A 27627-nucleotide genomic window follows, 5' to 3' on the forward strand; every position below is an offset into this window, starting at 1 on the left:
ACCATAAAAGTCATCCAACTCTGATGTCTCAGCCCCTCTGTCTCTCCATTCAAGTTTCAAATTCCCATGGGAAAATCTGGCTCAGCTCAGCGTTAGGTCTTCCCCTATCAATCAGCTGTGGCAGCACGGCAGAGCTGAAGCACAGACACAACCACGCAGGCAAGAGGGAAATGTAAATGACGTAGCCCCCCAACAGAAGTCTACTTCAATTTCCCATGTTTGTAAGCTTCTATTTTGCAGTTGACAAATGACAAAGTTAAGGGCAAAAAAGCACAACAGACATTGCTTAATCAAATAACTTTAATCAAGTTAACAGTAAGCAGCAGAAGTACAATTACAGGAAAAGCCCCATATTTTACATGTAAATTGTTTTTCGTTGTCTTTACTTGTAAGGTGTTGAAGGTGGGACCCACTCCTCAATCTTCTTTCTAGTGGTGGAATAAGGTACGTATTGTTGTGGAGTGCCACTCACGTTGAATTTATGGTTTGTCCAAATGAATTTACGAGCAATAGGTGGTTTTGTTGTTGGAGGATCATCAGTCATAGAGTGAAGCCAACGATGCCTTAAAGAGGGAAAAAAAGACAGTTATGAAGAGGCAGCATAGTGTAGTGGGACGAGGGTTAAGAGAGCAGTTCTCGAGCTACTGTGTTGCTTGAGCTCAAATCTCAGCTCCATCACTAACTAGCTGAACTTTTCTACGCCTGGGTTTTTTCATCTGAACATTCTTACTAAGAATGGTGTAAGGATTAAATGAGACAATACACATAAAGCACCTAGAAAAATTCTTGTGCATAGTAGGTACTCAACAAATGTTAGCTATTGCTGTTATAATTATTGTATTTCATCAAATCTAGGACACCATCAATTTTAAGATACACCATTATTTTGTTATCTCTAAGAAAGAAAAAATGCTGCTAACTAAACTGACGCTATTGATTATAACATGTATCCTAATTTTACGTATAAAAATGTATTTTAGAACTGATGACGTACAGTATTACTATTAGATGCTAGAGGCTGATTCTGGAATTTCAGTATGCTCAGGATGCTCTGGTTCATGAAGCTCTAGTTTGAAACCCATGAGGCTCCTGCTGAAGAAGAGGGTCTCTGCATGCATCTTAAATCCAAACTTAAGTCCGAACACTGGAGGACATACAGTCTGTTATAATAAAATTATTAAATCACAGCCCAAAGTTCATGAGTGTTTCAGCTTCAAGTGTTCGTCAAAAGATGTTTGCTTGGAGGTGCCAGAAATCTGGCCTAAAGGAGAAAGCTAGGCGTTTCCTTGGAGTATAGAGAACTGTCTCTCTAATAACAGAGAAAAGAAAGAATCAAAGTCCAAGAGACAAAGAGTAGAACTTAGCAGAAAGCCAAGCTGAATTTCTATGGGAAAGGAAGGGGAGAGAGAATTCATAACAAGACTCAGAGCTCACAAGACAAAGATGACCCTATGGGAAAAGGGAATGAGGTGACAGGCACAGAATTGCAGCTCCAAGAAAAAAAAAGGGGGGTGGAAGATTGCCCAGCTACAGAGGAAGGGGCAAGTGGAGGAAGTTTCAGTAAAAGAACTAAGACTAAAGCTAATGAGAAAAATTTATGATGCTACGTAAGTTTAAGAATATTTGCTAACAGTAATTGATAGATATAGCCAGGTAATTGGCTAAGACCTATGAGAAAAGAGATAAAATATTATTACTGTTGCTATATTTGTGTCTAAAGATAATTATATCATGATGAGCTAACACAATAAAGAATGAAGAAGTCCGTACACACTGGGCTGGTTTCTCTCTTACATACTCCAAAGGAAACTGTGGATTAGTGAAAGTAACCTGGACCAATAAACAACTATTAACATGAGCTCTGAAACCTAGTGAGACAGTGGTGGTGAGACAGGCTCCACGAGCTACTCGAAGGCGGGATTAGCTGTCAAAACCAAGGCTCTTATTTATCAAGGGGCTTTGTGTAAGTTAAGGCACGGCAGAAATATTTAACTTTTGCCATTTGAGTCAGCTTAAGTAACTAAAGAAGATTTTTATTCAAATAATTGCCATCGAGACTCCTGAAAGTTAAAATATTTAAGGAACCACAGTCCAAAGCTTTTATATGCCTATTTAGTTGCTTAACTGAGAGCTCATGGAGAAATAGAAAATGTTCAAGAAAACTAAAAGAGGGGAAATTCTCTGGTGGTCCAGTGGTTAGGACTCAGTGTTTTCATTGCCTGGGTTCAATACCTGGTTGGGGAACTAAGATCCTGCAAGCTGCATGACATGGCCAAAAAAAAAGAAAGAAAGAAAGAAAGAAAACTAAAAGAAATTTTTTACCACCAACATATAAAATGTGAAAATGTTCATCCAGTAAGGCTACTGGCTAGAGTCAGGGAATGACTGAACAGCAATTTATTCTCATTATGTTAGAATAAGAAACTATAAAATAAGAAAATGTTTATAGTATGCTAGGCTAATATAACCATTCTGTTATATTATTAAATAAAGCCTAAAGAAATAATATCTTTTAGATTTCCACACCAAAGAGTTTTTGCAAAACAGGTTTTCATCTGGGTCATTTTTCTTCCAATTAATTAAAGATGCTAATGGACTAAGAGTATTGTCTAGAAAACTGTGTTGAGCTAGCATCAGACCCACTTCAATTTTATATCACTGTTATTATCTTACAGGACAAAATATAAAATTACTTAAACTTGATGATAAAGTCAGTGAGACTACAAATAAGGAGACTGGCAGAAAGGCAAAAAGTTATAAATACAAAAGAGATAAATATAATGAAAATACATTACACTTTGGAAAAAACTCAGTACTCAAATATATTCAAGTGTGTCAAAATATCTTTTTTTTTTAAATTAATTTATTTATTTTTGGCTGCGTTGGGTATTTGTTGCAGTATGAGGGCTTCTTGTTGCTTCTCTTGTTGAGGAGCACGGGCTCTAGGCACGTGGGCTTCAGTAGCTGCGGCATGCGGGCTTCAGTAGTTGTGGCTCACGGGCTCTAGAGTGCAGGCTCAGTAGTTGTGGCGCATGGGCCTAGTTGGTCTGCGGCATGTGGGATCTTCCCGGACCGGGGCTCGAACCCGTGTCCCCTGCATTGGTAGGCGGATTCTTAACCACTGCGCCACCAGGGAAGTCCTCAAAATATCTTTAATAACAAAGATATTAAATCACAATTACAACACTACTCAAATGTAAATAAATCCTATAAGTGGTCGATCCAATTCTCAGTTGTATATGAGGAAAAAGTGTGGAAAGGAAGAGGAAAAGAACACTTTCCCCTTCTTTGAAAATATACTACTTCACTTAAGTTTGAGGTTGTCAGCCATTCAAAGTACAAAATGGAGGGATTTATTTGTGAAGAAAGAATTAAACAGCCTAATAGGAAATTTAAGAAATAAAAATATATACCGTATAAAATAGATTTTAAAAAATCACTGTAGGGACTTCCCTGGTGGCACAGTGGTTAAGAATCCGCCTGCAAATGCAGGGGACATGGGTTGGATCCCCGGTCCGGGAAGATCCCACATGCCGCGGAGCAACTAAGCCCATACACCACAACTACTGAGCCTGCGCTCTAGAGCCCACGAGCCACAACTACTGAGCCCGCGTGCCACAACTACTGAAGCCCGCACACCTAGAGCCCGTGCTCTGTAACAAGAGAAGCCACAACAATGAGAAGCCCGTGCACCACAACAAAGAGTAGCCCCCTGCTCACCACAACTAGAGAAAGCCTGCGTGCAGCAACGAAGACTTAACACAGCCAAAACTAAATAAATAAATAAATAAAAATTTAAGAATAAAAAATAAAAAATCACTGCAAATGAAAACAGTCTTTAAGATGGATATTAATAACAAAGATAAAAGTTTAATTTTCCCTTTCAGAAAATTTCCAGAAATAAAACATTAACAAATAACAACCAACAACAAAAATATAGGCAGTTTTGAATCTTTTCCTTGGATAATATACATTATTAATTTTGGGAATCAAGGCTGGCTCCTATGTTCATGTTTCAGATGTTTTCACTTAACATTACTGAGCCAAGAAATACTAAAGATTTTTCAATTTTTCAAAAAATATGACTAAAAAAAAAAACCCGCTCCAGGTTGTTTTTTGAGGTAAAAATATTCATTATACTAAAACTATTATTACTCCATCCCACTTTAGTTTATGAAACATTCTCATGCATATCACTCAGTCATATCACTAGTATTATTATCAGTCATATCACTAGTATTATTTAATACTAAGTATTTCATATTTTAAAATTGTGGAAACAGAATTGAAATGACTTTCCCAAGGTCCCACAGCATGTATGTTACACACTGAGGCTTGAACACAGTTTCCCAATGGCTGAAGAGAACATTTTGATCAGGACCTTAATTACAATTAATAGATGAAAACTGGTTGGGATTATGATAGCACTTAAGTCTGTCAAAATCCTGAGATCCATCTAACCACAGGATAAGATTGATACATTTAATGCAATAAAAACCAAAGACAGTTCATTACAAGATAGTCAACTCAAACTTTGTTAGCTCAGTAATTATTCTTTTTAATTAAATGCAATCTGAATCAAAATCTCAATAGGGCTTGACAATTATAATTCTAAGGATCAGCTGCAAGTCTATCTTAAGAACATTCTGAAAACTCACAACAATCAGGAAGGCCAGTATTACCAGACATTAAAGTCACAAACATTAGAATGGTATAAAAATTGGCACAAAAATTTTGTACCAAGATTTTGGTACAAAAGTACAATAATAAAACAGAAAAAAATCCCCCAGACTAAAGGATATATAAGGTAAGGTTGGCATTTCAAATCATTGGGGAAAGTAAACATTTCTCAACAAATTATGCTAGGATAATTAATTTTGTTGAAAAAAATTATTAGGTTTCCCCAGCCATATATCAGGATAGATTGCTGATAGATTAATAGTGCACTGATACAAATGTGTGAATATTTATATTCATAAGATATACTGATATTTATAGAATATGAAGGACCATTTCTAAGCTTAATATCAAAGGCCAAAGCCATAAAGAAAAAAATGGTAATTTTACTACATAAAAATTGAAGTGTTATGTCCTAAAACTCTGAAAACAAGATTAAAAAATAAAAGAAACAGGGAAATATTTGTAACATACAGAAAAGTAGTTCATCTATCATTACAAATCAGAAAGAAAAAGTCAAACATCCAATAGAAAAATAGATAAAAGATGTTAAAAGATAAGTCATAAAAAGAAAAAGTACAAATGGCAAACAACAAAAAAGAAGTTTAATCAAGGAAATACAAATGAAAATAAGATATAATTTTTTACTTGCTAAACTGGCAAAGATTTTAACAAATAATAATAATACCCAGTATTTGTGAAGTTACAGAGAAATCAAACTCATATACAGCTGAATGTATTTACCCTGAGAATGTAAATTGAATGTATTTACCCTGAGAATCTAAATTGAAGGTAATTTGGCAGTAGGTACCAAACACTTATAAAACATGTACACTTCTGGATGCAGCAATTTTACTTGTAGGAATCTGCCATAAGGAAATAAGGATGTGTGGGAACATGCTTACATACAAGGATGCTGACCAAAGCTTTATATATAACAGTGAAAACATGGAAAGAACAAAACCAAGAATAATATAGGGAATACTTAAATAACTCAGGGCACATCCACATGACAGAATATTAAAGCCTCATTAAATATTATGTTAGAGAATATTTTATGACTTGAGAAAATGCTCACCATATGTTAAGCTTAAAAAGCAGGTTATTTACTCAATTTACTTAATGATACTAAATAGCATTTATAAGTCATAGGCACTGTTCTAAACACTTTACAAATACTAACTCATTTAATTCTTAACTCTATGAGACAGATGTTATTATCCCAATTTAATAAATGAGGAAACTAGAGCACCGAGAGTCTAAATAACTTGCCCATGATAGTGACGCTAGGATTCAAAACTGGGCTACTTCTTCAAAAAGTAACCCACTTAACATTAAAAACAAAAACAAGGGATATATATGCATAGGAAAAGAGGAGATGGAAAGAATATATATCAAAATATTAACAGTAGTTTATCTTGGTGTGGTAGGATAATAGGTTACTTTTATTTGCTTTGTTATTTTCTGAATTTTCTGTAATAAACATGTACTACTTTGTAAGATAAAACAAAGCTATTAGAAAGAAAAATCCTTCTAATTCGAAACAACTAGAGATGGTTTTAAAATCCTGCTCAATTCATCTGTCATTTATTTGAGACTGTAAGTAGGTTCTTCTACTTCTAACCTCATTTCATCCCACTTTAAGCCATCACTTAAAAAAAAAAATCACTCTCTTTAAAGTACTAAATGTTTTAGTAGCAGATAGACTGTTTCTCTCAGTCTACCTTAATGGAAATTCTTCCTACGTCAATTCCACCGCACAAACATCATTCACTACAGTTACATAGAAAAGGTTCAAACTGTTTTTTTAAATCTAGAAACCTCAAAATTTTCTACATGACTATCTCTAGCATATATTATATATATAACATCTTGTGGAAAAACCCAAACGAACTTTTTGGCCAACCCAATACATTGCTAACCTGTGAACACAATACAGATTTATTCTGGAAATTGGAATCAAGAGTAGTTCCTTGAGAGCCTCCCATCAAGCCTGTTAGATAGCCTCAACCACCGGAGGGCAGACAGCAGAAGCAAGGAAAACTACAATCCTGCAGCCTGTGGACCAAAAACCAGTTACAGAAAGATAGACAAGATGAAAAGGCAGAGGCTATGTACCAGATGAAGGAAAAGAAAAAACCCCAGAAAAACAACTAAATGAAGTGGAGATAGGCAACCTTCCAGAAAAAGAATACAGAATAATGATAGTGAAGATGATCCAGGACCTCGGAATAAGAATGGAGGCAAAGATTGAGAAGATGCAAGAAATGATTAACAAAGACCTAGAAGAATTAAAGAACAAACAAACAGAGATGACCAATACAATAACTGAAATGAAAACTACACTACAAGGAATCAATAGCAGAATAACTGAGGCAGAAGAACGGATAAGTGACCTGGAAGACAGAATGGTGGAATTCACTGCTGCGGAACAGACTAAAGAAAAAAGAATGAAAAGAAATGAAGACAGCTTAAGAGACCTCTGGGACAACATTAAATGCAACAACATTCGCATTATAGGGGTCCCAGAAGGTGAAGAGAGAGAGAAAGGATCAGAGAAAATATTTGAAGAGATTATAGTCGAAAACTTCCCTAACATGGGAAAGGAAATAGCCACCCAAGTCCAGGAAGTGCAGAGAGTCCCATACAGGATAAACCCAAGGAGAAACACGCCGAGACACATAGTAATCAAACTGGCAAAAATTAAAAACAAAGAAAAATTATTGAAAGCAGCAAGGGAAAAACGACAAATAACATACAAGGGAACTCCCATAAGGTTAACAGCTGATTTCTCAGCAGAAACTCTGCAAGCCAGAAGGGAGTGGCATGATATACTTAAAGTGATGAAAGAGAAGAACCTACAACCAAGATTACTCTACCCGGCAAGGATCTCATTTAGATTTGATGGAGAAATCAAAAGCTTTACAGACAAGCAAAAGCTAAGAGAATTCAGCACCACCAAACCAGCTCTACAACAAATGCTAAAGGAACTTCTCTAAGTGGGAAACACAAGAGAAGAAAAGGACCTACAAAAACAAACCCAAAACAATTAAGAAAATGGTCATAGGAACATACATATCGATAATTACCTTAAACGTGAATGGATTAAATGCCCCAACCAAAAGACACAGACTGGCTGAATGGATACAAAAACAAGACCCATATATATGCTGTCTACAAGAGACCCACTTTAGACCTAGGGACACATACAGACTGAAAGTGAGGGGATGGAAAAAGATATTCCATGCAAATGGCAATCAAAAGAAAGCTGGAGTAGCTATACTCATATCAGATAAAATAGACTTTAAAATAAGGAATGTTACAAGAGACAAGGAAGGACACTACATAATGATCAAGGGATCAATCCAAGAAGAAGATATAACAATTATAAATATATATGCACCCAACATAGGATCACCTCAATACATAAGGCAACTACTAACAGCTATAAAAGAGGAAATTGACAGTAACACAATCATAGTGGGGGACTTTAACACCTCACTTACACCAATGGACAGATCATCCAAAATGAAAATAAATAAGGAAACAGAAGCTTTAAATGACACAATAGACCAGATAGATTTAATTGATATATATAGGACATTCCATCCAAAAACAGCAGATTACACGTTCTTCTCAAGAGCACACGGAACATTCTCCAGGACAGATCACATATTGGGCCACAAATCAAGCCTCAGTAAATTTAAGAAAATTGAAATCATATCAAGCACCTTTTCTGACCACAACGCTATGAGATTAGAAATGAATTACAAGGAAAAAAACGTAAAAAAGACAAACACATGGAGGCTAAACAATACGTTACTAAATAACCAAGAGATCACTGAAGAAATCAAAGAGGAAATAAAAAAATACCTAGAGACAAATGACAATGAAAACACGACGACCCAAAAAAAACCTATGGGATGCAGCGAAAGCAGTTCTAAGAGGGAAGTTTATAGCTATACAAGCCTACCTAAAGAAACAAGAAAAATCTCAAGTAAACAATCTAACCTTACACCTAAAGAAACTAGAGAAAGAAGAACAAACAAAACCCAAAGTTAGCAGAAGGAAAGAAATCATAAAGATCAGAGCAGAAATAAATGAAATAGAAACAAAGAAAACAATAGCAAAGATCAATAAAACTAAAAGTTGGTTCTTTGAGAAGATAAACAAAATTGATAAGCCATTAGCCAGACTCATCAAGAAAAAGAGGGAGAGGACTCAAATCAATAAAATCAGAAATGAAAAAGGAGAAGTTACAACAGACACTGCAGAAATACAAAGCATCCTAAGAGACTACTACAAGCAACTTTATGCCAATAAAATGGACAACCTGGAAGAAATGGACAAATTTTTAGAAAGGTATAACCTTCCAAGACTGAACCAGGAAGAAACAGAAAATATGAACAGACCAATCACAAGTAATGAAATTGAAACTGTGATTAAAAATCTTCCAACAAACAAAAGTCCAGGACCAGATGGCTTCACAGGTGAATTCTATCAAACATTTAGAGAAGAGCTAACACCCATCCTTCTCAAACTCTTCCAAAAAATTGCAGAGGAAGGAACACTCCCAAACTCATTCTATGAGGCCACCATCACCCTGATACCAAAACCAGACAAAGACACTACAAAAAAAGAAAATTACAGACCAATATCACTGATGAATACAAATGCAAAAATCCTCAACAAAATACTAGCAAACAGAATCCAACAACACATTAAAAGGATCATACACCACGATCAAGTGGGATTTATCCCAGGGATGCAAGGATTCTTCAATATACGCAAATCAATCAATGTGATACACCATATTAACAAATTGAAGAAGAAAAACCATATGATCATCTCAATAGATGCAGAAAAAGCTTTTGACAAAATTCAACACCCATTTCTGATAAAAACTCTCCAGAAAGTGGGCATAGAGGGAACCTACCTCAACATAATAAAGGCCATATATGACAAACCCACAGCAAACATCATTCTCAATGGTGAAAAACTGAAAGCATTTCCTCTAAGATCAGGAACGAGACAAGGATGTCCACTCTCACCACTATTATTCAACATAGTTCCGGAAGTCCTAGCCACGGCAATCAGAGAAGAAAAAGAAATAAAAGGAATACAAATTGGAAAAGAAGAAGTAAAACTGTCACTGTTTGCGGATGACATGATACTATACATAGAGAATCCTAAAACTGCCACCAGAAAACTGCTGGAGCTAATTAATGAATATGGTAAAGTTGCAGGATACAAAATTAATGCACAGAAATCTCTTGCATTCCTATACACTAATGATGAAAAATCTGAAAGAGAAATTATGGAAGCACTCCCATTTACCACTGCAACAAAAAGAATAAAATACCTAGGAATAAACCTACCTAGGGAGACAAAAGACCTGTATGCAGAAAACTATAAGACACGGATGAAAGAAATTAAAGATGATACCAACAGATGGAGAGCTATACCATGTTCTTGGATTGGAAGAATCAACATTGTGAAAATGACTATACTACCCAAAGCAATCTACAGATTCAATGCAATCCCTATCAAATTACCAATGGCATTTTTTACGGAGCTAGAACAAATCATCTTAAAATTTGTATGGAGACACAAAAGACCCCGAATAGCCAAAGCAGTCTTGAGGCAAAAAAATGGAGCTGGAGGAATCAAACCCCCTGACTTCAGACTATACTACAAAGCTACAGTAATCAAGGCAATATGGTACTGGCACAAAAACAGAAACATAGATCAATGGAACAAGATAGAAAGCCCAGAGATTAACCCACGCACCTATGGTCAACTAATCTATGACAAAGGAGGCAAAGATATACAATGGAGAAAAGACAGTCTCTTCAATAAGTGGTGCTGGGAAAACTGGACAGCTACATGTAAAAGAATGAAATTAGAATACTCCCTAACACCATACACAAAAATAAACTCAAAATGGATTAGAGACCTAAATGTAAGACTGGACACTATAAAACTCTTAGAGGAAAACATAGGAAGAACACTCTTTGACATAAATCACAACAAGATCTTTTTTGATCCACCTCCTAGAGTAATGGAAATAAAAACAAAAATAAACAAATGGGACCTAATGAAACTTCAAAGCTTTTGCACAGCAAAGGAAACCATAAACAAGACCAAAAGACAACCCTCAGAATGGGAGAAAATATTTGCAAACGAATCAACGGACAAAGGATTAATCTCCAAAATATATAAACAGCTCATTCAGCTCAATATTAAAGAAACAAACACCCCAATCCAAAAATGGGCAGAAGACCTAAATAGACATTTCTCCAAAGAAGACATACAGATGGCCACGAAGCACATGAAAAGATGCTCAACATCACTAATTATTAGAGACATGCAAATCAAAACTACAATGAGGTATCACCTCACTCCTGTTAGAATGGGCATCATCAGAAAATCAACAAACAACAAATGCTGGAGAGGGTGTGGAGAAAAGGGAACCCTCTTGCACTGTTGGTGGGAATGTAAATTGATACAGCCACTATGGAGAACAATATGGAGGTTCCTTAAAAAACTAAAAATAGAATTACCATATGACCCAGCAATCCCATTACTGGGCATATACCCAGAGAAAACCGTAATTCAAAAAGACACATGCACCCGAATGTTCATTGCAGCACTATTTACAATAGCCAGGTCATGGAAGCAACCTAAATGCCCATCAACAGACGAATGGATAAAGAAGATGTGGTACATATATACAATGGAATATTACTCAGCCATAAAAAGGAACGAAATTGAGTCATTTGTTGAGAAGTGGATGGATCTAGAGACTGTCATACAGAGTGAAGTAAGTCAGAAAGAGAAAAACAAATATCGTATATTAATGCATGTATGTGGAACCTAGAAAAATGGTACAGATGAGCCGGTTTGCAGGGCAGAAGTTGAGACACAGATGTAGAGAATGGACATATGGACACCAAGGGGGGAAAACTGCGGTGGGGTGGGGATGGTGGTGTGCTGAATTGGGCGATTGGGATTGACATTTATACACTGATGTGTATAAAATTGATGCCTAATAAGAACCTGCAGTATAAAACAACAAACAAACAAAACAACTAATACTAAACTTTCATTGGGTTATTTGTATGGAAATATGTTAATATAAATGTTTCAGACATTACATAGAAAAAAAAAAAAAGAGTAGTTCCTTGTTCACCAAAAGTAATACATAGTTTATTTCCACACTCCAGGTATAAAATTTTCCAACAACTCATCTTTGTAAAATGTTAGAATCAGAAGCACTGCATAGTAAATGAAATGTGTTAAACAAAAGCTGAATTTTAAAAATCAAAACAATCTTGTCTTCTGCTTATAATTAGCACATTTTAACAGAGAAAGGTTATAAAGTAACATTCTGTAATACAGGAATATCTACTTAAACATGCAGTTTATAGTTTCTTAGAACATAGCCTCTTAATATTCTGATTTTCCGGAGCAGAAAATAAACATTAGGAAGGATCTATTTTGAAAAGAAGCTTGCAACACATTGTACTGAGTAACACTCATTTTAATTCAGTTCAGAGTATTTTACACAACACCTACTACCTGAAAAAGGATAGATTAAGCAGATACATCAAGAGGAAGAAGACAATATTCTCTGGCATTGAGAGATGGCAATTTATTTAGGAAAATAATATTTTAAAAGGCTATAAGATACAATTTAGTGGGACAAGGTATTAAAAAGGACAGGTTGAAGTTAGAGTGGAATTTAGAGGTAAATATGAGCTTCAAATTCATACAAAAGCTATAAAAGAAGTGACAAGACATACCATTTTTGGATCAGCTACCAGAAGCAAATAAAATTACTGTAGCCAAAAAGCAAAATAAAAGTTGTTTCAAGTAAAACAGTATGTCCCCTTTCACTCAACAAATATTTACTGAGCAACTACCACGTGCTAGACACTGGTTTAGGCATTAGCAACACAACAGCGAACAAAGTTCTTACCATCAAGAAGTATGGTAGTTGGAAAAACAATAAAGTAAATACTACGCAATAAAATGCCAGGCAGAGGTAAGTGCTACCAAGGAAAGAACTAGAGCAGGGCAAGGGGACACAGTGTGAGAGGAGGACAGGGCTCTTTTAGCTAGGCCGTCTGAGGAGCGTGAGCCGCGCCACACCCGGGGAAACAGCCAGTGCAAAGTGACTGAGGTGGGAGTGTGCTCACCGCTCCAGGAAAAGCCAGGAGACCAATATGGCTCATAAGTCAAAAGTTAGCAGGGCAGTGAACAGGGCAGTGTACGCAGACCTGGAAGGGCCAGGATCACATTCCAACTCCTTGCAGACCATGTAAGGAGTTGGAATTTTAACTCTCACCATGATGGAAAGCCAGTGGAGAGTTCTGAGCAGAGGTCTGATGGGATCCGAGTTACATTTTAAAATCATCACCCTAATCACTTAGTATGTTGGGAATACTGGCGTATTGTAAGAATGTAAGCAAACCAGTTGGGCACTTGTAGAAGTCCAGGCAAGAGATTATTGTGGTTTGGACTGGGGTAACAGCCATAGGTATATCAGGCATGGGATATATTCAGAAAGTAAAGCAGAAAGAACATGCTGATAGGCTGGTTATTAGAGAAAGAGTTGAGGAGGACCCTTAAATTTTTGGCTTGCATAAACAAGAGTCATTTAAGGGCTTAGGGACATTTTGCTTGATAGGTTCATTAATCTACCTACACTGGGCATTTGAAGATATTTAAAAAATCAAATGTATTACATTTATAAATGTGCCCTAAAATGCTTAAATGGATGTAATTAACTAAACTTGCAAATGGAGATAACTCTTTAGGAGAATTTAATCCTTTCCATTAAAAGTTTATCAAACATTCACCAAAGAACAAGAGAATATGATTGTTCTTTATCTTTCTGCAAAAATATTCAATTTACTAATCTTGTTATCCTATTTATAAATAGAACCTCAAAGCTTAAGAACAACTATGTTTTAAAATTTGCAGCTATAGTAAATAGAATATTCATTTTAAACCCAAACTGCCATTAATCCTGTCTATAGACAAAGCCCCTAAGATACTAAAACACTCAAACTGACAAGTAGAATATTAAGTGAAATGGGGAAAACATTGTGATATATTAAATGACGGGAGGGGGAAGAGAAACAAAATATTGTGTATAATAAAGAAATACATATGTATACACACATATATCTATATATAGTTATTTCTAATCACAAACCTTCTTCTAAAGAAGGTGTGACCAATGAACTACAACCTGTTCTCCACACTGTGAACCTTTAAAAACATTCCTTCTCTACTCAAAAGCAGACACTCAGGTATTTGTTGAATCAGTGAACAAAATGTTAACAGTGCTTATTCCTTGGCCAAGGAATTAGAGTTTATTTTTGTTTGTACCTTGTATTTCTCTGGATTTTCCAAGTTTTCTATAACAATTGTACATTTTTATAATCAGAAAAAATATTTTAATGATGATTATAAGGACTGTTGTAATAGCATGGAAGCTTGCTTATATTATCTACAGAAAAAACAGAAAATAAAACTGACTGATTATGAACACAACAACTACACAAAAATTTATTTAAAAGGACTAAAGGAAATATGCCAAATGGTGACAGTGGTTGCCTCTTTGGGGTGTATATGGATTATCCCTGCCCCCTGACAGATTCTTTTAAACTTTTCTGATCTCTCCACATTTTTTTCAAGAACAGATTCCATTTAGATTCAATGAAGTTCATATTGCCAAATGTGGACACTTCTCTGTCCTTATCTTACTTAACCTCTCAGCAAACATCAATACAGTTAGACTTTCCATGTTTGTTGAAATGCTAACCTCTCTTGCTTTCCTTCTTACTTTGCTAGTAGCTACATCTTATTCTTCTTTGCTGGATTGACCTCTGTCCTAAGCTCCAGATTTATCTATCCTGCTGTTTACTTAACACAACTGTTCATTTGGATTTCCGACAGGTTATTTCAAACTTAGTACATCCAAAAAAGAAGCTTCTGATTCCTACCCTCCACCCTCACAACCTACCCTTCTCCCAGTCTTCCCATCTGAATGAATGGTACCACCATCTACCCAACCTCTCAAGCCCCAAACCTAAGAATCATCCTTGATTCTTCTCTGTCACCTCCAAGTAATCCTCCTCATCTGCCACCTTACTTCTCTACAAGGCTTCTAGAACATATTGTCAACTGAAAAAAAGCTGACCACAACGATGTTAAGTATCCTAAATAAATTAACCCTACAAGAGAAAAACTGTTACCAATGTCACCATGGCACTGGAAAAATCTTCAAGGGCAAAATTAAGTTCCATAAAAAAAAGCAAAAACTTTTTAACATATGCTATAATTTTTTTTAAAAGTACTTATGTATTACTTGAGTAATTTAAACATTAATTTTAATAAGAAAAATTAATATATGAGGAGAGACTAGTGCACTACACGGAGGAAGGAAAGACATATTACTTAAAATGAACAGAAGGTGCCACCAAGTGGGAAAAAAGTACATACACAGTAAAGAAAAATCCAGGCAAGCCATGGTTTTTTTCTTTTTTAACTTGGTTCAAAGGATTTCAGAGTTCCAATACTTCAAACCACATACACAAAAAACTTTGTTTCTCCTAATGTAAGTGAAAACAGTAATTTTATACTACTATGCAAAAAATAGCCCAAACTTTCTACCTTTCTACCGGTATTCAACAACATTTTATCTTGTCAAATTTCATGTAGATACTGATTACTTACTTGGTTTACTACCATAAAAATGAAAATAAAGATTATTGAGCATTACTGTATAGATGGTAGCAATTAGCTAACTTAAAAATTAAGGACAATCAAAAGTGGTATAAAACAGTACTTGTAATCTACTGAAATACTTTGAGTATTCTATTCAATCAAGTTTAAATAAGAAGAAATTAAAATCTCATTGCTGACCCCATAAATGAAGAAAAGGAAGGGACTGTAACAAAGAAAAATAACAGACACTAAGTTATAGTATAGTATTAGTCTACCAGCTAGTATCATTAAAGTGACTATAAACTCCAAGAGAGGATCATATATTTTGTTCACTACTATGAATATACAAACCCATCAGTGCCTGACACATAGTGGGGTGCTCAATAAATATTCATTTAATGGAATGAACTACATGTAAGCTGGGTGCTGTGCTAGGTTCTAGGCAATAATTTTTTTTAATTTTTTATTTTCAAGGTTTGTGTAGCTCCCCTGCCCATCCCAGACGTTTGCACCACCATGAATACTTTTTGTTTATCTATTGGTAGACCTAACAGCCTTACCTTACCGACTGCTGACACATTCAAAGAAAATGAAAGCCTTGAGACAAAACAGACAAACGCACAAGATTTCTAATGTTCCCACAAGATCAGGGAACGTTAAGTGAGCCACAGAAGTTCATTAAAGATATTCCCTGGTTCTACCAAAAACACTGATGGCTCTGAAGAGAAAGCCTTCCCCAGGTAAGACTACGTAGCTACTGAACAGACTCAAAGACCATCATAGGCCACACTGGGCACCAGAAAACTCAGAAGGACAGAGGACAGGAACCACAGCTTGCCAACTGGGAAGCATCAGGTGTTCCTCTCACTGGGAGCCTTTGCAGTAGTTCATGCAGGTGACAGCCCACCTAGCCACCCAGGAGCTATTTTCTTTGACTCCCTAGATGACACAGCACAGGCTCAAGGGAGATGAGAGCCACATCAGGCAGGTGCAGGAGCTGCCCTGACTTAAAAGCTTCATGTCCACAAAAGCTAACATCTCTACTAACAACAACTCCATGGGCATGGCTTCAGGATTGCCATTGCCACAAGGGACAAGCTAGTTCTAAGAGCAGCAAGACAGGGAAGCCCAAACATAGCTAACTCATCAGGCATTTATAAATCCTCTCAATCTAGATGCAGTTTACCAGTCAGGAATCAGTTTTATCCAGCAATATGATTGATACAATCTCATCTGGTTTCCAGGGTAACATTTAACCGAAGATCAGATTCTCTCAAACCTTTTACCCATGATTTACGAAAACTGCATACTATACTAGGTGAAATCTCATTTCAAGTCCTATCTCTAGCACCAACCTCTATTCTGACCTCTGGACTAGTGTTTTCAACTGTCTACCCACCATGTTCACTTGGTTGTCTAACAGGCATCTCGTAGAGAACTCTTGATTACCCCTTCCATTCTGCTTCCCCCATCCTGCCTGCTCTTCCTCTTCTCAGTAAATGTGCCACAAATAGTTCAGGCCCAAAACATTGAAGTTACCCTCTTCTCTCAAAATCCAAACCATCAGCAAATCCTGTTGAGTCCATCTTACTTCAAAATATGTCCCTGTGGTAGGCAGCCTCTAAGATGGCCTCCAATGACCACATCCTCCTGGTGTTCACACCCTTGTGTAATCCCCTCTCGAGTATGGGCTAGATTTACTGACTCACTTCTAACAAACAGAATACAGCAGCAGCGTGGGATGTCACTTCTGAGATTAAGTTTAAAAAGACTGTGGCTTCCATCTAGGGTGCTCTCTGTCATTCGCTCTCAGATTGTAACTCTGGGAAAGCCAGCTGTCATGTCATGAGGTGGCCTTGTGGAGAGGCCCACATGAGTGTTCTCGGAAGCAAGTTTTCTGAGGTCTGTCTACAGACATGTGAATGAGTCTGGCAGTGGATCCTTCCAAATTCAAACCTTGAGATGACTGCAGCCCCAGATGATATCTTCTTTGTAGCCTTGTGAGATTCTAAGCCAGAGGCATCCAGCTAAGCTGTACTCAAATTCCTTACCCACAGAAATGGTGAGATAATGTTTATTGTTTTAAACTAAATTTAAAAAATCTGTTACACAGTAGTAGACAACTGATACAATTCCAAATCTCACAACCTACATTACTGACACCTTATCCAACTTCCTTCATCTCTGGATGGAGCTGGCCCAGACAACTACATAAATAGTTCCCTAAGTAATCAGCCTACTTCCACAAGGCTCCCTTCCTCTATTCACAGCAATCACAGGGATGCTTTAAACATTTAAATCAGAGTCCAAGAGCCATTAGGTGGGGGCAATCAAGGTAGGCATCTGTCTTTGCTTGGCATGGGGGGTGGAGATGATGAGTGTGGCAACAGCCCAGTAAGGTGACAGAGCCTGAATGGGGAGAGGAGGGCATCCACATGGGGTGAGGGGGGTGGCAAGCTGATGTGGGGTGTTGGAGGCAAAGTGAGGTAAGAAGGGAGGCCAGTGGTGGGGAGGTGGGAAGGCAGCAATGGGAACTTTGTTACCTACAGTGGAATTCATCAAATAAGTAACTCTATTAAATAAAAGAGAAACAGATACATATACAGAAAGGGAGAAAACTAGAACATAACCTGCGGTATTGGACTGGATTCAGTGGCATTGCTGTCAACGTATGGTTTTCAATATATAAGGTGAAAATGAGAGATATAGAAATAGAAATGTACACACACACACACAATCATTACAGCCATTTGAGCTTGTCCACTGAGATGCCCCAACAGCAATGAGCATACCTTGCACTCAGATATTAGTTTCTAAATACTATTCTCTACTGAAAAACAGCAAGTAAGAAAATAAACACAGGGGTCCTCAGAGAAATGGCTGTTTTCATGGGTGGGGCAGGGAAAATATAAGATGAACCTAGAACACCTTTTGTCAGAAAGCAAGAAAGTGCTCCAAGAGTGAGGGGGATATTTCAAAAGGACCCCAAATGCAGACTGAACAGGTTCCCACTGATCAAACTGAGTTCAATTTGAGCAATAAAATAACGAATTATAGTAATGGATTACAACACATTGATTAAAATGACAGTTCATATTGATATAAATAAAGTTTGACGAGTAACTGGATAGTTGCATAACCTCAAAGTGTCTCCCCACAAAATGCTAATTAATTGTAAAGGGAAAATGAGTAACTTTAGAATGGAGAAATCTGGCACACACGCCCTAATCAAGTGATAGAAATGTTCAGTAATGAGACAAATCAAAACTAGATGGCATTTAATAGAATGCAACAAGAATCTGACACTGCTTCTGTGACATTCCTGCCAAAGATGCATAGCCTCCATCTAGTCATGAGGAAACACTGGACAAATCTATACCGAGGGACATTCTACAACACAACTGGCCTGTAATTTTCCCAAGTGTTAAGATCATAAAAATCAAGGAAAAGCTGAGGAACCAAACCAGGGTGAAAGAAGCTAGAGAGAAATGAGGTCCACATAAAATGCATGACCAGATTCCCTTGCTATAAAAGACATTGCTGGGACAAGTGATGAAACTTGAAGAGGGTCTGACGATTAGACAGCATTGGTGCATCACTGTTAATTTCCTAACTTCGATAGTTATATTGTGGTAACGTAGAAGAATGTCCTTGGCTGTAGGAATTACACTCTAAAGTATTCAGCCATGATATGACATCATTTTCGCAACTCTGAAATGATTCAAATACTTGTAACTTTTCAAAAAGTTTGGGATTTTTCCCAATTTTTAAAAAATTGTAAAACAGATCACATCCTACCTAACCTTCCAGTGACTTCCAGAGAACCTTAGAAAAAAAAGCCAACGGATCTACCCATGGTTTACAAGATCTACATGTAGATGTAGCTATTGAAAGCCCTAGCTATTTCTCCTACCTCATTTCCTGACATCTTCGCCTCACTCATTCCATTCCAGCCAAACTGGCCATATTGCTGTTCTATGAATACAAGCAATACATCTCAAACACACAGGACTTTTGCACCGGTGGTTTCTGCTGCCTGGAGCTCTTCATCACACCCCCCCCCTCCCCTCTTCAAATGTCACTCCCTCAAAAGAAGCCTTCCTTAACGCCTGTATAAAACAGCCACCTCCCCTAAAAGAGAAAGCCACTGCTCTTTATCCCTTTATGAATTCCTTGCATTTACTGTTGCCTAAAATATATAACATATTTGTTTTTCTGCTTCCCCTCATGAGAGCAAGGACTTTGTTTTACTCACTGTTGTATCCCCAGTGCCCAAAATAGTTCTTGGCACCTGGTAGGTACACAATAATTATGTAAATGAATAAAGATGACAAATTGTATTTGTAATTCATTACTCTCTATGTAAGATAATACCTGGCTCTCTAATAAAAGATAAATCAACCCAACTTCAAATGTATTCATGGATCAAATCAAAGGTAAGGTTAGAATTCTACAATGTATTGCACTCACTCAGCAAAGGGGGTTCTGAGAAACAAACAGCTGAGCTTATCCGAACCACTTCTCCCTACAAAGACTCATCACAAGCCTTTAAGCTTCCCTTACAAGCAAGGGTCATCAAAGGTACTCAGACCTTAGGAGGCTCCACTCCACAAAGAAACTCAGCTTTGTATCCTCAACTGCCCTCAGGTATCACCCCAGCAGGTGATGTTATCTTCTTCTACAGCTTTCAGCTTCTTTTTTTTATGTGATCTCAGATCTTATATATAAAAGGACTTGCTTGGCTGCATAGTACTTTTATCATTTCAGATTTTTAACTATTTAATAATTTAAAATGTGTTTCAGCCCACATAATTTTCCCTCCCCCAGTCCCCAATCTAGATAGGTGCTTTGAAGGAGATGGCCATCAATCTGAACATGACAGCCCACAGGCCTTCCACACACTCTTAGGACCAACCCTTCCCCCAAAACAACCAAACAAATGAAAACTAGCAGGATACCTCGCCTCCTAAAGCCAACACTCCACTTTGAGATCCTGGTCTCAAACAGTGCCAACGTATATACAGAATGCCCCTTTGAGAAGGCAGACAGCTCCTCAGATTTTAACAGACCACAGGTTATTATTTCCCATTAAAAAGAGCACAAAAATCCAGCCTCAAATGTAACATCAGTGCTGCTTTCTCATGTTAAGAGCCAATGAGTTTTATTAAAGACAGAATCCAATACTGTGGTCTTCAAACTACATCACCGACAAGAGTAAATGCTTCTAATTAGTCCAAGTAGTGGACCAGAGGTAGGTGAAATCTTACAAACATATTTTGCTTAGCTCACATATTATTTTAAAAAATTATTCTGTCCAATCAAGTAGCCTATTCAATTTATCCTTTTAATTTTTTATAGATTTAATTAATTTATTTATTTATTTTTGGCTGCGTTGGGTCTTCGTTGCTGCACGCGGGCTTTCTCTAGTTGCAGCGAGTGGGGGCTACTCTTCGTTGCGGTGCGTGGGCTTCTCATTGCGGAGGCTTCTCTTATTGCAGAGCACAGGCTCTAGGCGCGCGGGCTTCAGTAGTTGTGGCACGCGGGCTAAGTAGTTGCAGCTCGGGGGCTCCAGAGCGCAGGCTCAATAGCTGTGGCACACGGGCTTAGCTGCTCCGCAGCATGTGGGATCTTCCCGGACCAGGGCTTGAACCCGTGTCCCCTGCATTGGCAGGTGGATTCTTAACCACTGAGCCACCAGGGAAGCCCAGCCTATTCAATTTAAATAAAATAAATTCACTTCCCTAGTTGCATTACCCACATTTCAAAGTGCTCTGGGCCACGTGGGGCTGGTGGCTACGCTATTGGACAGCACAGGTATAGAACATTTCCATCATCACGGAAAGTGCTATTGGACAGTGCTGTATTTAGACTGACAAATATCTTTAAAATAAACATTTAAAACCAAGAAGTCTCACAAAGAAATACAGATTTCCACTTTCTCTTGAAAAATCATATCTAGAAACCCTTGGCTGAATTCTTACCTGATGGAACTGGAGAGAGTGAACAGGGCTGCTGCCCTCTTTGATGGAGTATGTGCTTTTCAGTTCAATACAGTCCCCAATACCCCCAACTGTCTCACATCTGTACTTCCCTCACTTATGTTACATGCCTGGATTTCTACTTGAGCCTTTAGAATGAAAGTGAGTACTCTGAGATTATCCTAGTTTCTACTCAATAGAGCACAGAACTATTTCTGATGATCAAGTTCAACCAAAATAAAATATCACAGTTAACCTGACACTTATTTTTAGGTTTTTTTTGTGAAATTTTCTAGACCAACTAGAAAGGCTCTCTAGAGTTTAAATGTGTATCAACCAACAACCTATGAAATAGATATAAATACTTGCTTTGAAATAGTTTATTAAAAATTTGGTAATTCAAGTAAGAGCATTTAAAATTTCATTTCAAAATAGGCATATTAAAAATCACAGTTTTTAGAGACCTAAGGAATTTGGGGGCTCTCAATTTACAGATGAGAAATCCAAGCTCCAGAGAGGTTAAGGAATTAATGCTTTAAGTCAAACTGCCAAATAAGATCAGAGCCAGAGTTCTTTTAGCCTTTCTCTTCACTATGGCCAGGTGATACTACAGCACACTGTTTTCCCTCAAAGACAGCCACACTATTATATATCCCAACATATAATATGATTGGTGACACCCCTCCATCAAGAGATAGTCTGTAACCTCTCTGGTTGAACATGGGGGGAGTTTTCTAATTGCCTTGACCAAGGGAATGCGGACTCAGTACTGGATGATTTCCAAGACTAAGTCAGATAAGGCCACATGGCTTCTGCCTGGCGCTCTGTCTCAGAGCGTTTGCCTGAGCAGGCTCAGGCTACCTGAGTGTGTTCCAATCCAACACCCCAGCCATGCCCCCAGCTAAACAGCCACCATCAACTGCCAGACACTGAGTGAACACACCTTCAGACTGTTGCCAGAGCTGCTGCAGGTCTTTGCTCAAACCCTCCAACCCCCACCTCTGGCAGGAGTGTCCTTGATCAAAACCTGCCACCCCCTCCACCTCACCTCTGCCTCTAGCAGGAGTGAATATAAATCCTTCAGTTAAAGGGTCCAGAGATAATAAAGGAAGCTACAAACAAAAACCCAGATGGAACCAGATGGGACCAGCCAATGAATCTGACCTCCAACAGACCCAGAGTCTGATTATACATTGATTTTTTCTACATTAGCATATTATATGACACACCTACTGGCAGCCATGACCAGACATTAAAGACCAAAAAAGGATCAAAAGGGAGTGGCACCCCACACCCTGAGGGTGGGGGGAGCCCTGCCCTTCCCGGTAGACTAATGCATATGCCTCCCCATCACTAGCCTCACTCCTCCTCCCTTTGTCTTTACTCTACAAAATTAAATCCCTCTTGCCACCTAGGCGAGAAGTTGATCTGTGAACATAGTTCCCACTTCTCCATTCTTTGGCCACTGAGTAAAGTTTGTGCTGTGTCCATCTCAATCAGGGTCCATAGGACGTAATTCAGTAACAAGATGATTCTACTATCCAGCCTTTGAGTCTTCCACTTGAAGCCTCAGACATCCTGGAGCAGAGATAAGCCATCCCTGATGTGGCTTGTCTGAATTCCTGACCCACAAAAACTACAAAATAAATACTTATTGTTGTTTTAAGGTACTAAGTTTTAGGGTAACTAGTGATGCAGCCATTGCAATTGGGACAGATGCTTTCAGAACAACACTGATTAACTTAAGAATAGATATACAACAAATATTTGTGTAATGAAACAAATATTGCCAAGTGAAATAAAATAAAATGTTGATGTAGCTCACCATTCAGGGGGCACCATGCTTCCATCCACATCCCAGAATGTGTTTTTGCCATTCATTTCAGTAGTATATATAATCCATCGGTGACGGCCTGGATGGAAAGATCAACAAGTAGTTTAGAGAGATGTGAGGAAATAAAAACAACCTTTTCAAAAAATTATAATTGCATAACATCAAAGAAGACAACCTTTTTTATTAAGAAAAGACTTTTATATGCTCTTACATAAGAGAAATGTTAGAGAACTAGAGCCCTGGGTGTATTACTGAAGGGAAACTCCAGGAAGTGTAGGCAAGCTTTTATCAACAACCTAGTGGCCGCCTCAGCAAAATCCCTGCATGGGGACTGAGACTCACTGTGTGGGTAGGGCTCAGCCCTTTCACAGTGGAGAACCCTTACTTCTCCCCCAGCTCCCCCTCCAAGGGGGTATCAGAGAGGGAAGGGGAGAGAATATGTTTCCAGCTGTTCTGGGTATTCAGGAGAAAAGTGCTCCTCCTAAGACTGGGGCAGGAGAAATGTATTCACAGCAATCACACTTGAATTATATGTTTCCATATAAATATTTTTAAACAACCACCAGATATCCTTTCGGAAACTGGTAATTATTACATAATAAGCAAACACTATATATGATTGTTAGATAAGTAGAACAGCTCATGTTATCAAAACAGCACGCTGCATTCTTTAAAAGATTTCTGTGAAATAGTTGAGAGCATAACCACAATTTAGAAAACTGTTAGGCAAAGACATGGATTTTAATGAAGACTGTCACTTTTTTTTTTTTTAATTTTTATTGTGGTATAGTTGATTTAATGTTGTGTTAGTTTCAGGTGTACAACAAAGTGAATCACTTATACATATATCCACTCTTTTTTAGATTCTTTTCCCATACAGGCCATTACAGAGTACTGAGTAGAGTTCCCTGCACTACACAAGACTGTCACTTATTATCAGTGTATATTAGGCAAGTTTTATGAGACTCAATCTCTTTATCTATTAAAAGTGGATGGGGCTTCCCAGGTGGCGCAGTGGTTGAGAATCTGCCTGCCAATGCAGGGGACACGGGTTCGAGCCCTGGTCTGGGAAGATCCCACATGCCGCGGAGCGGCTGGGCCCGTGAGCCACAATTGCTGAGCCTGCGCGTCTGGAGCCTGTGCTCCGCAACAGGAGAGGCCGCGATAGTGAGAGGCCCGTGCACTGCGATGAAGAGTGGCCCCCGCTTGCCGCAGCTAGAGGAAGCCCTCGCACAGAAACGAAGACCCAACACAGCCAAAAAATAAATAAATAAATAAATAATAATTTAAAAAAAAAAAAAAAAAGCACGTGAAATACTATTAAAAAAAAAAAAAAAGTGGATGATTAGGACTTCTCTGGTGGCTCAGTGGTTGAGAATCCGCCTGTCAATGCAGGGGACATGGGTTCGAGCCCTGGTCAGAGAAGATTCCACATGTTGAGGAACAACTAAGCTCGTGTGCCACAACTACTGAGCCTGCGCTCTAGAGCCCGGGAGCCACAACTACTGAGCCCACGTGCTACAACTACTGAAGCCCACGTGGCTAGAGCCCGTGCTCTGCAACAAGAGAAGCCACTGCAGTGAGAAGCCCGTGCACCGCAACAAAGAGTAGCCCCCACTCGCCGCAACTAGAGAAAGCCTGCACACAGCAACGAAGACCCAAAGCAGCCAAAAATAAATAAACAAATAAATTTATTTTTTAAAAAAGCATATATTTTCTCCCTGTGAGGATATCAAACATTGTTCTGCAACTAGAGTTTTTCATGTTACACATATCTTTGATATCTTTCTACACAACAAAGTATTCTAAAAAATGTGTAATTCATCAGTATCCAATTGATGCACAACTAATATGGCTTCTAGAATTTACTACTAAAACAATGCTGCAATGGGTGTCTTTGTTTTGCAAGAATATTTGAGGTGAATTCCTAGAACTGTTGGGAGAAAAGATATGTGCAATGTAAATTTTAACAAAATTTACCAACTGTCCTCCAAAAGGACTGCGTTAACCCACATATTCTTATGGCATTTCCCCAGTTGGAATTTATCAGATTGGCAAATACTTCAAAATTTGATAGGTGAAAAAAGATAACACTGTTTTTTGAGCTACATTTCTGTAATTACAAGTGAGGATGAGAGGGATAAATCAGGAGTCTGTAATTACAATATACACACTATTATATATAAAATAGATAACCAAAAAGGACCTACTGTATAGCATAGATAACTATACTCAATATGTTGTAATAACCTATAATGGAAGAGAATGTAAAAAAAAGGAATAAAAAAAGTGAATCACTTTGCTGTACACCTGAAACTAACACAACATTGTAAATCAACTATATTTCAATAAAAAAAAATTTTTTTTTAAATAATGTATTCTTTTTTAAAAAAAAGAGTGAAGGGCTTCCCTGGTGGCACAGTGGTTGAGAATCTGCCTGCCAGTGCAGGGGACACGGGTTCAAGCCCTGGTCTGGGAAGATCCCACATGCCGCGGAGCAACTAGGCCCGTGAGCCACAACTACTGAGCCTGCGCGTCTGGAGCTTGTGCTCCGCAACAAGAGAGGCCGCGATAGTGAGGGCCCGCGCACCGCGATGAAGAGTGGCCCCCGCTTGCCGCAACTAGAGAAAGCCCTCGCACGGAAACGAAGACCCAACACAGCCAAAAATAAATAAATAAATAAATAAAATTTAAAAAAGAGTGAAGATGAGCACGTTTTCATGCCTTTGTTGTTCATTTAGTTTTCTTTTCCTGTGAATTATCTTTTTCTTTTTTCTACTGAGTTCTTCATCCTTTTACAAGTACTTTGTAAAAGTTCCTTGTACATTAAAGAAAACAAAGTCAAATCAAATCCCAATCTCATTCCCATTATTTATACCAAAAAATACTGAACTCACCAAAAAACTGCTTGTTGTCTTCATAGTATTTGTTTCCATATTTGTCTTCCCCCACTAATGTGCCAACCCTCACATCATTTGCCCTGGGAATGTCCAAAAGAAAACAGACATTTTAGGAAGATTCTTTGTTCACAACACACACGTAAAGTGAGAATACCAACTTTCACAAACATAGGCAGCTGTGCCAGCTAGAAAAATGAGGAGGTGCTGGGTATGGTCACTGGTTGTATACTTCTAGCGTTCATCCCCAGGTTCATGGCCACTCATTGTCAGAGAATCAGCTTTCAGGTAAGAGCTCTAGAATCCCTGCCCTTGTTGTCCTAGTGCCATTACAGCACAAGAAAAGAGAAACTGACCTAACTGATGTGCCTAAAGTACACTAAATAGATAGATGCAATATCGTCAAATTACAAGACTACTTTTATCTACTATCCCTAGGCCATGAGGCAATGGAGTTAGCAAAAAAACTTCAGGAAATCTGGAAGCTCAAGTATTTCACTGTGAGCACCTCGCTCAACTCCTTACAGTACAGGGAAGGCAAGTGAAGGCCAGCGAAGGAGGAAAACAAAACTTTCCCAAGGTCACGCAGTGAGTGTTTGGCAATGCTCACTGCTCTCCAGGAAGCAGAGCAGGGGTGCAGCCCATATGCTCTCGCCTCCGCGTCATGGCTCTGTCTCTAGAGCCGGCTTTGGTCCTGTCTCCGGGAGGCCCCCGGACAGAGACTTCGGCCCGGGGGAAGCGGGCAAAGACTGTCCTTGAGAAGAGCTGCGGATTCTCCAAGGTGACCCAAGCCCGGGCCACTTTCCAAGAAACCAGCCAGCACAAGTCCAGCCCCAGAGGCCAAGAGCATGGCTCTGGCCGCTTACCTGAAGAAAACCCGTAGATAGCCGCGGAGGCCGCCGTGGCCGCGGACCTGCTGCAGCCCGCGCTTCAGGACCTGCAGCAGCTCCATCTTGTCCCGCAGGCCCCGCCTCTCCGGCGCACTGCGGAAAACCCCCCGGGGGGAAGCTGCCACTCAGCTGCAGGGCGCCGACCACAGAAGGTTCCCACGCACGCGCGGCACGCGGAGGTGGTTTTGCGCATGCGCGGGTCTGGAGCGCGCGGGTCTGCAGCTCCCCCGTCAGGCCTCTTCCCGCTTTCCAGAAAAGGTGCGGTTGGTTGGTTTCCCTCCGAAGCAAAGTTTTCAGAGATTGCATTTAGAAGGCTGGACATGTAGTGGAAAGCTCACCTAAACTAGGCTTTCCCAGGTGAAGGTTCCTCCTTTGGGGACCTCAGTTTTCTTATCTAAAGTGATTGCCTGACTACTCCAAAAATCCTTTCTAGAGCCAAGATTCTTTAGAAACAAGATACCATTAAGGAATTCAACATTAAGCACGAAATGATATTGCACATTCGGAAGTAGGCACATTCGACACTAGCGTTGTGGTAGGCGACTGAGGAGGAGGAGGAATAGAAAAGTACAAGATTAACTATCTACTCTCAAGTATTTAATGATTTAGTT

The 27627-nt window shown here is 38.6% G+C and overlaps 2 protein-coding genes across 2 annotated transcripts in view; both read right to left on the bottom strand.

Annotated features, from left to right (window-relative positions):
- Positions 1-27627, bottom strand: part of TMCC3 (transmembrane and coiled-coil domain family 3) — a 439356-nt gene that overhangs the window by 358245 nt on the left and 53484 nt on the right. The gene's annotated exons all lie outside the window — the stretch shown is intronic.
- NDUFA12 (NADH:ubiquinone oxidoreductase subunit A12) lies at positions 287-27168 on the bottom strand. The gene is made up of 4 exons (XM_059934746.1): positions 26993-27168; positions 26127-26209; positions 23221-23308; positions 287-563 (listed from the first exon to the last, which is right to left on the bottom strand). Exons 1-4 carry the CDS (start codon positions 27076-27078, stop codon positions 383-385), a joined length of 438 nt encoding a protein of 145 aa, XP_059790729.1. The 5' UTR covers positions 27079-27168; the 3' UTR covers positions 287-382.

This window comes from Balaenoptera ricei, chromosome 10, assembly GCF_028023285.1.
Source record: "Balaenoptera ricei isolate mBalRic1 chromosome 10, mBalRic1.hap2, whole genome shotgun sequence".
Lineage (NCBI taxonomy): Eukaryota > Metazoa > Chordata > Mammalia > Artiodactyla > Balaenopteridae > Balaenoptera > Balaenoptera ricei.

Coding starts and splice junctions, on each gene's coding strand:
- NDUFA12 (XM_059934746.1), bottom strand. CDS start 27,078: ATGGAGCTGCTGCAGGTCCTGAAGCGCGGGCTGCAGCAGGTCCGCGGC. Junction 26,210..26,992: donor TATCTACGGGTTTTCTTCAG/GTAAGCGGCCAG, acceptor GGACATTCCCAG/GGCAAATGATGTGAGGGTTG. Junction 564..23,220: donor AGCATGGTGCCCCCTGAATG/GTGAGCTACATC, acceptor TCCCTCTTTAAG/GCATCGTTGGCTTCACTCTA.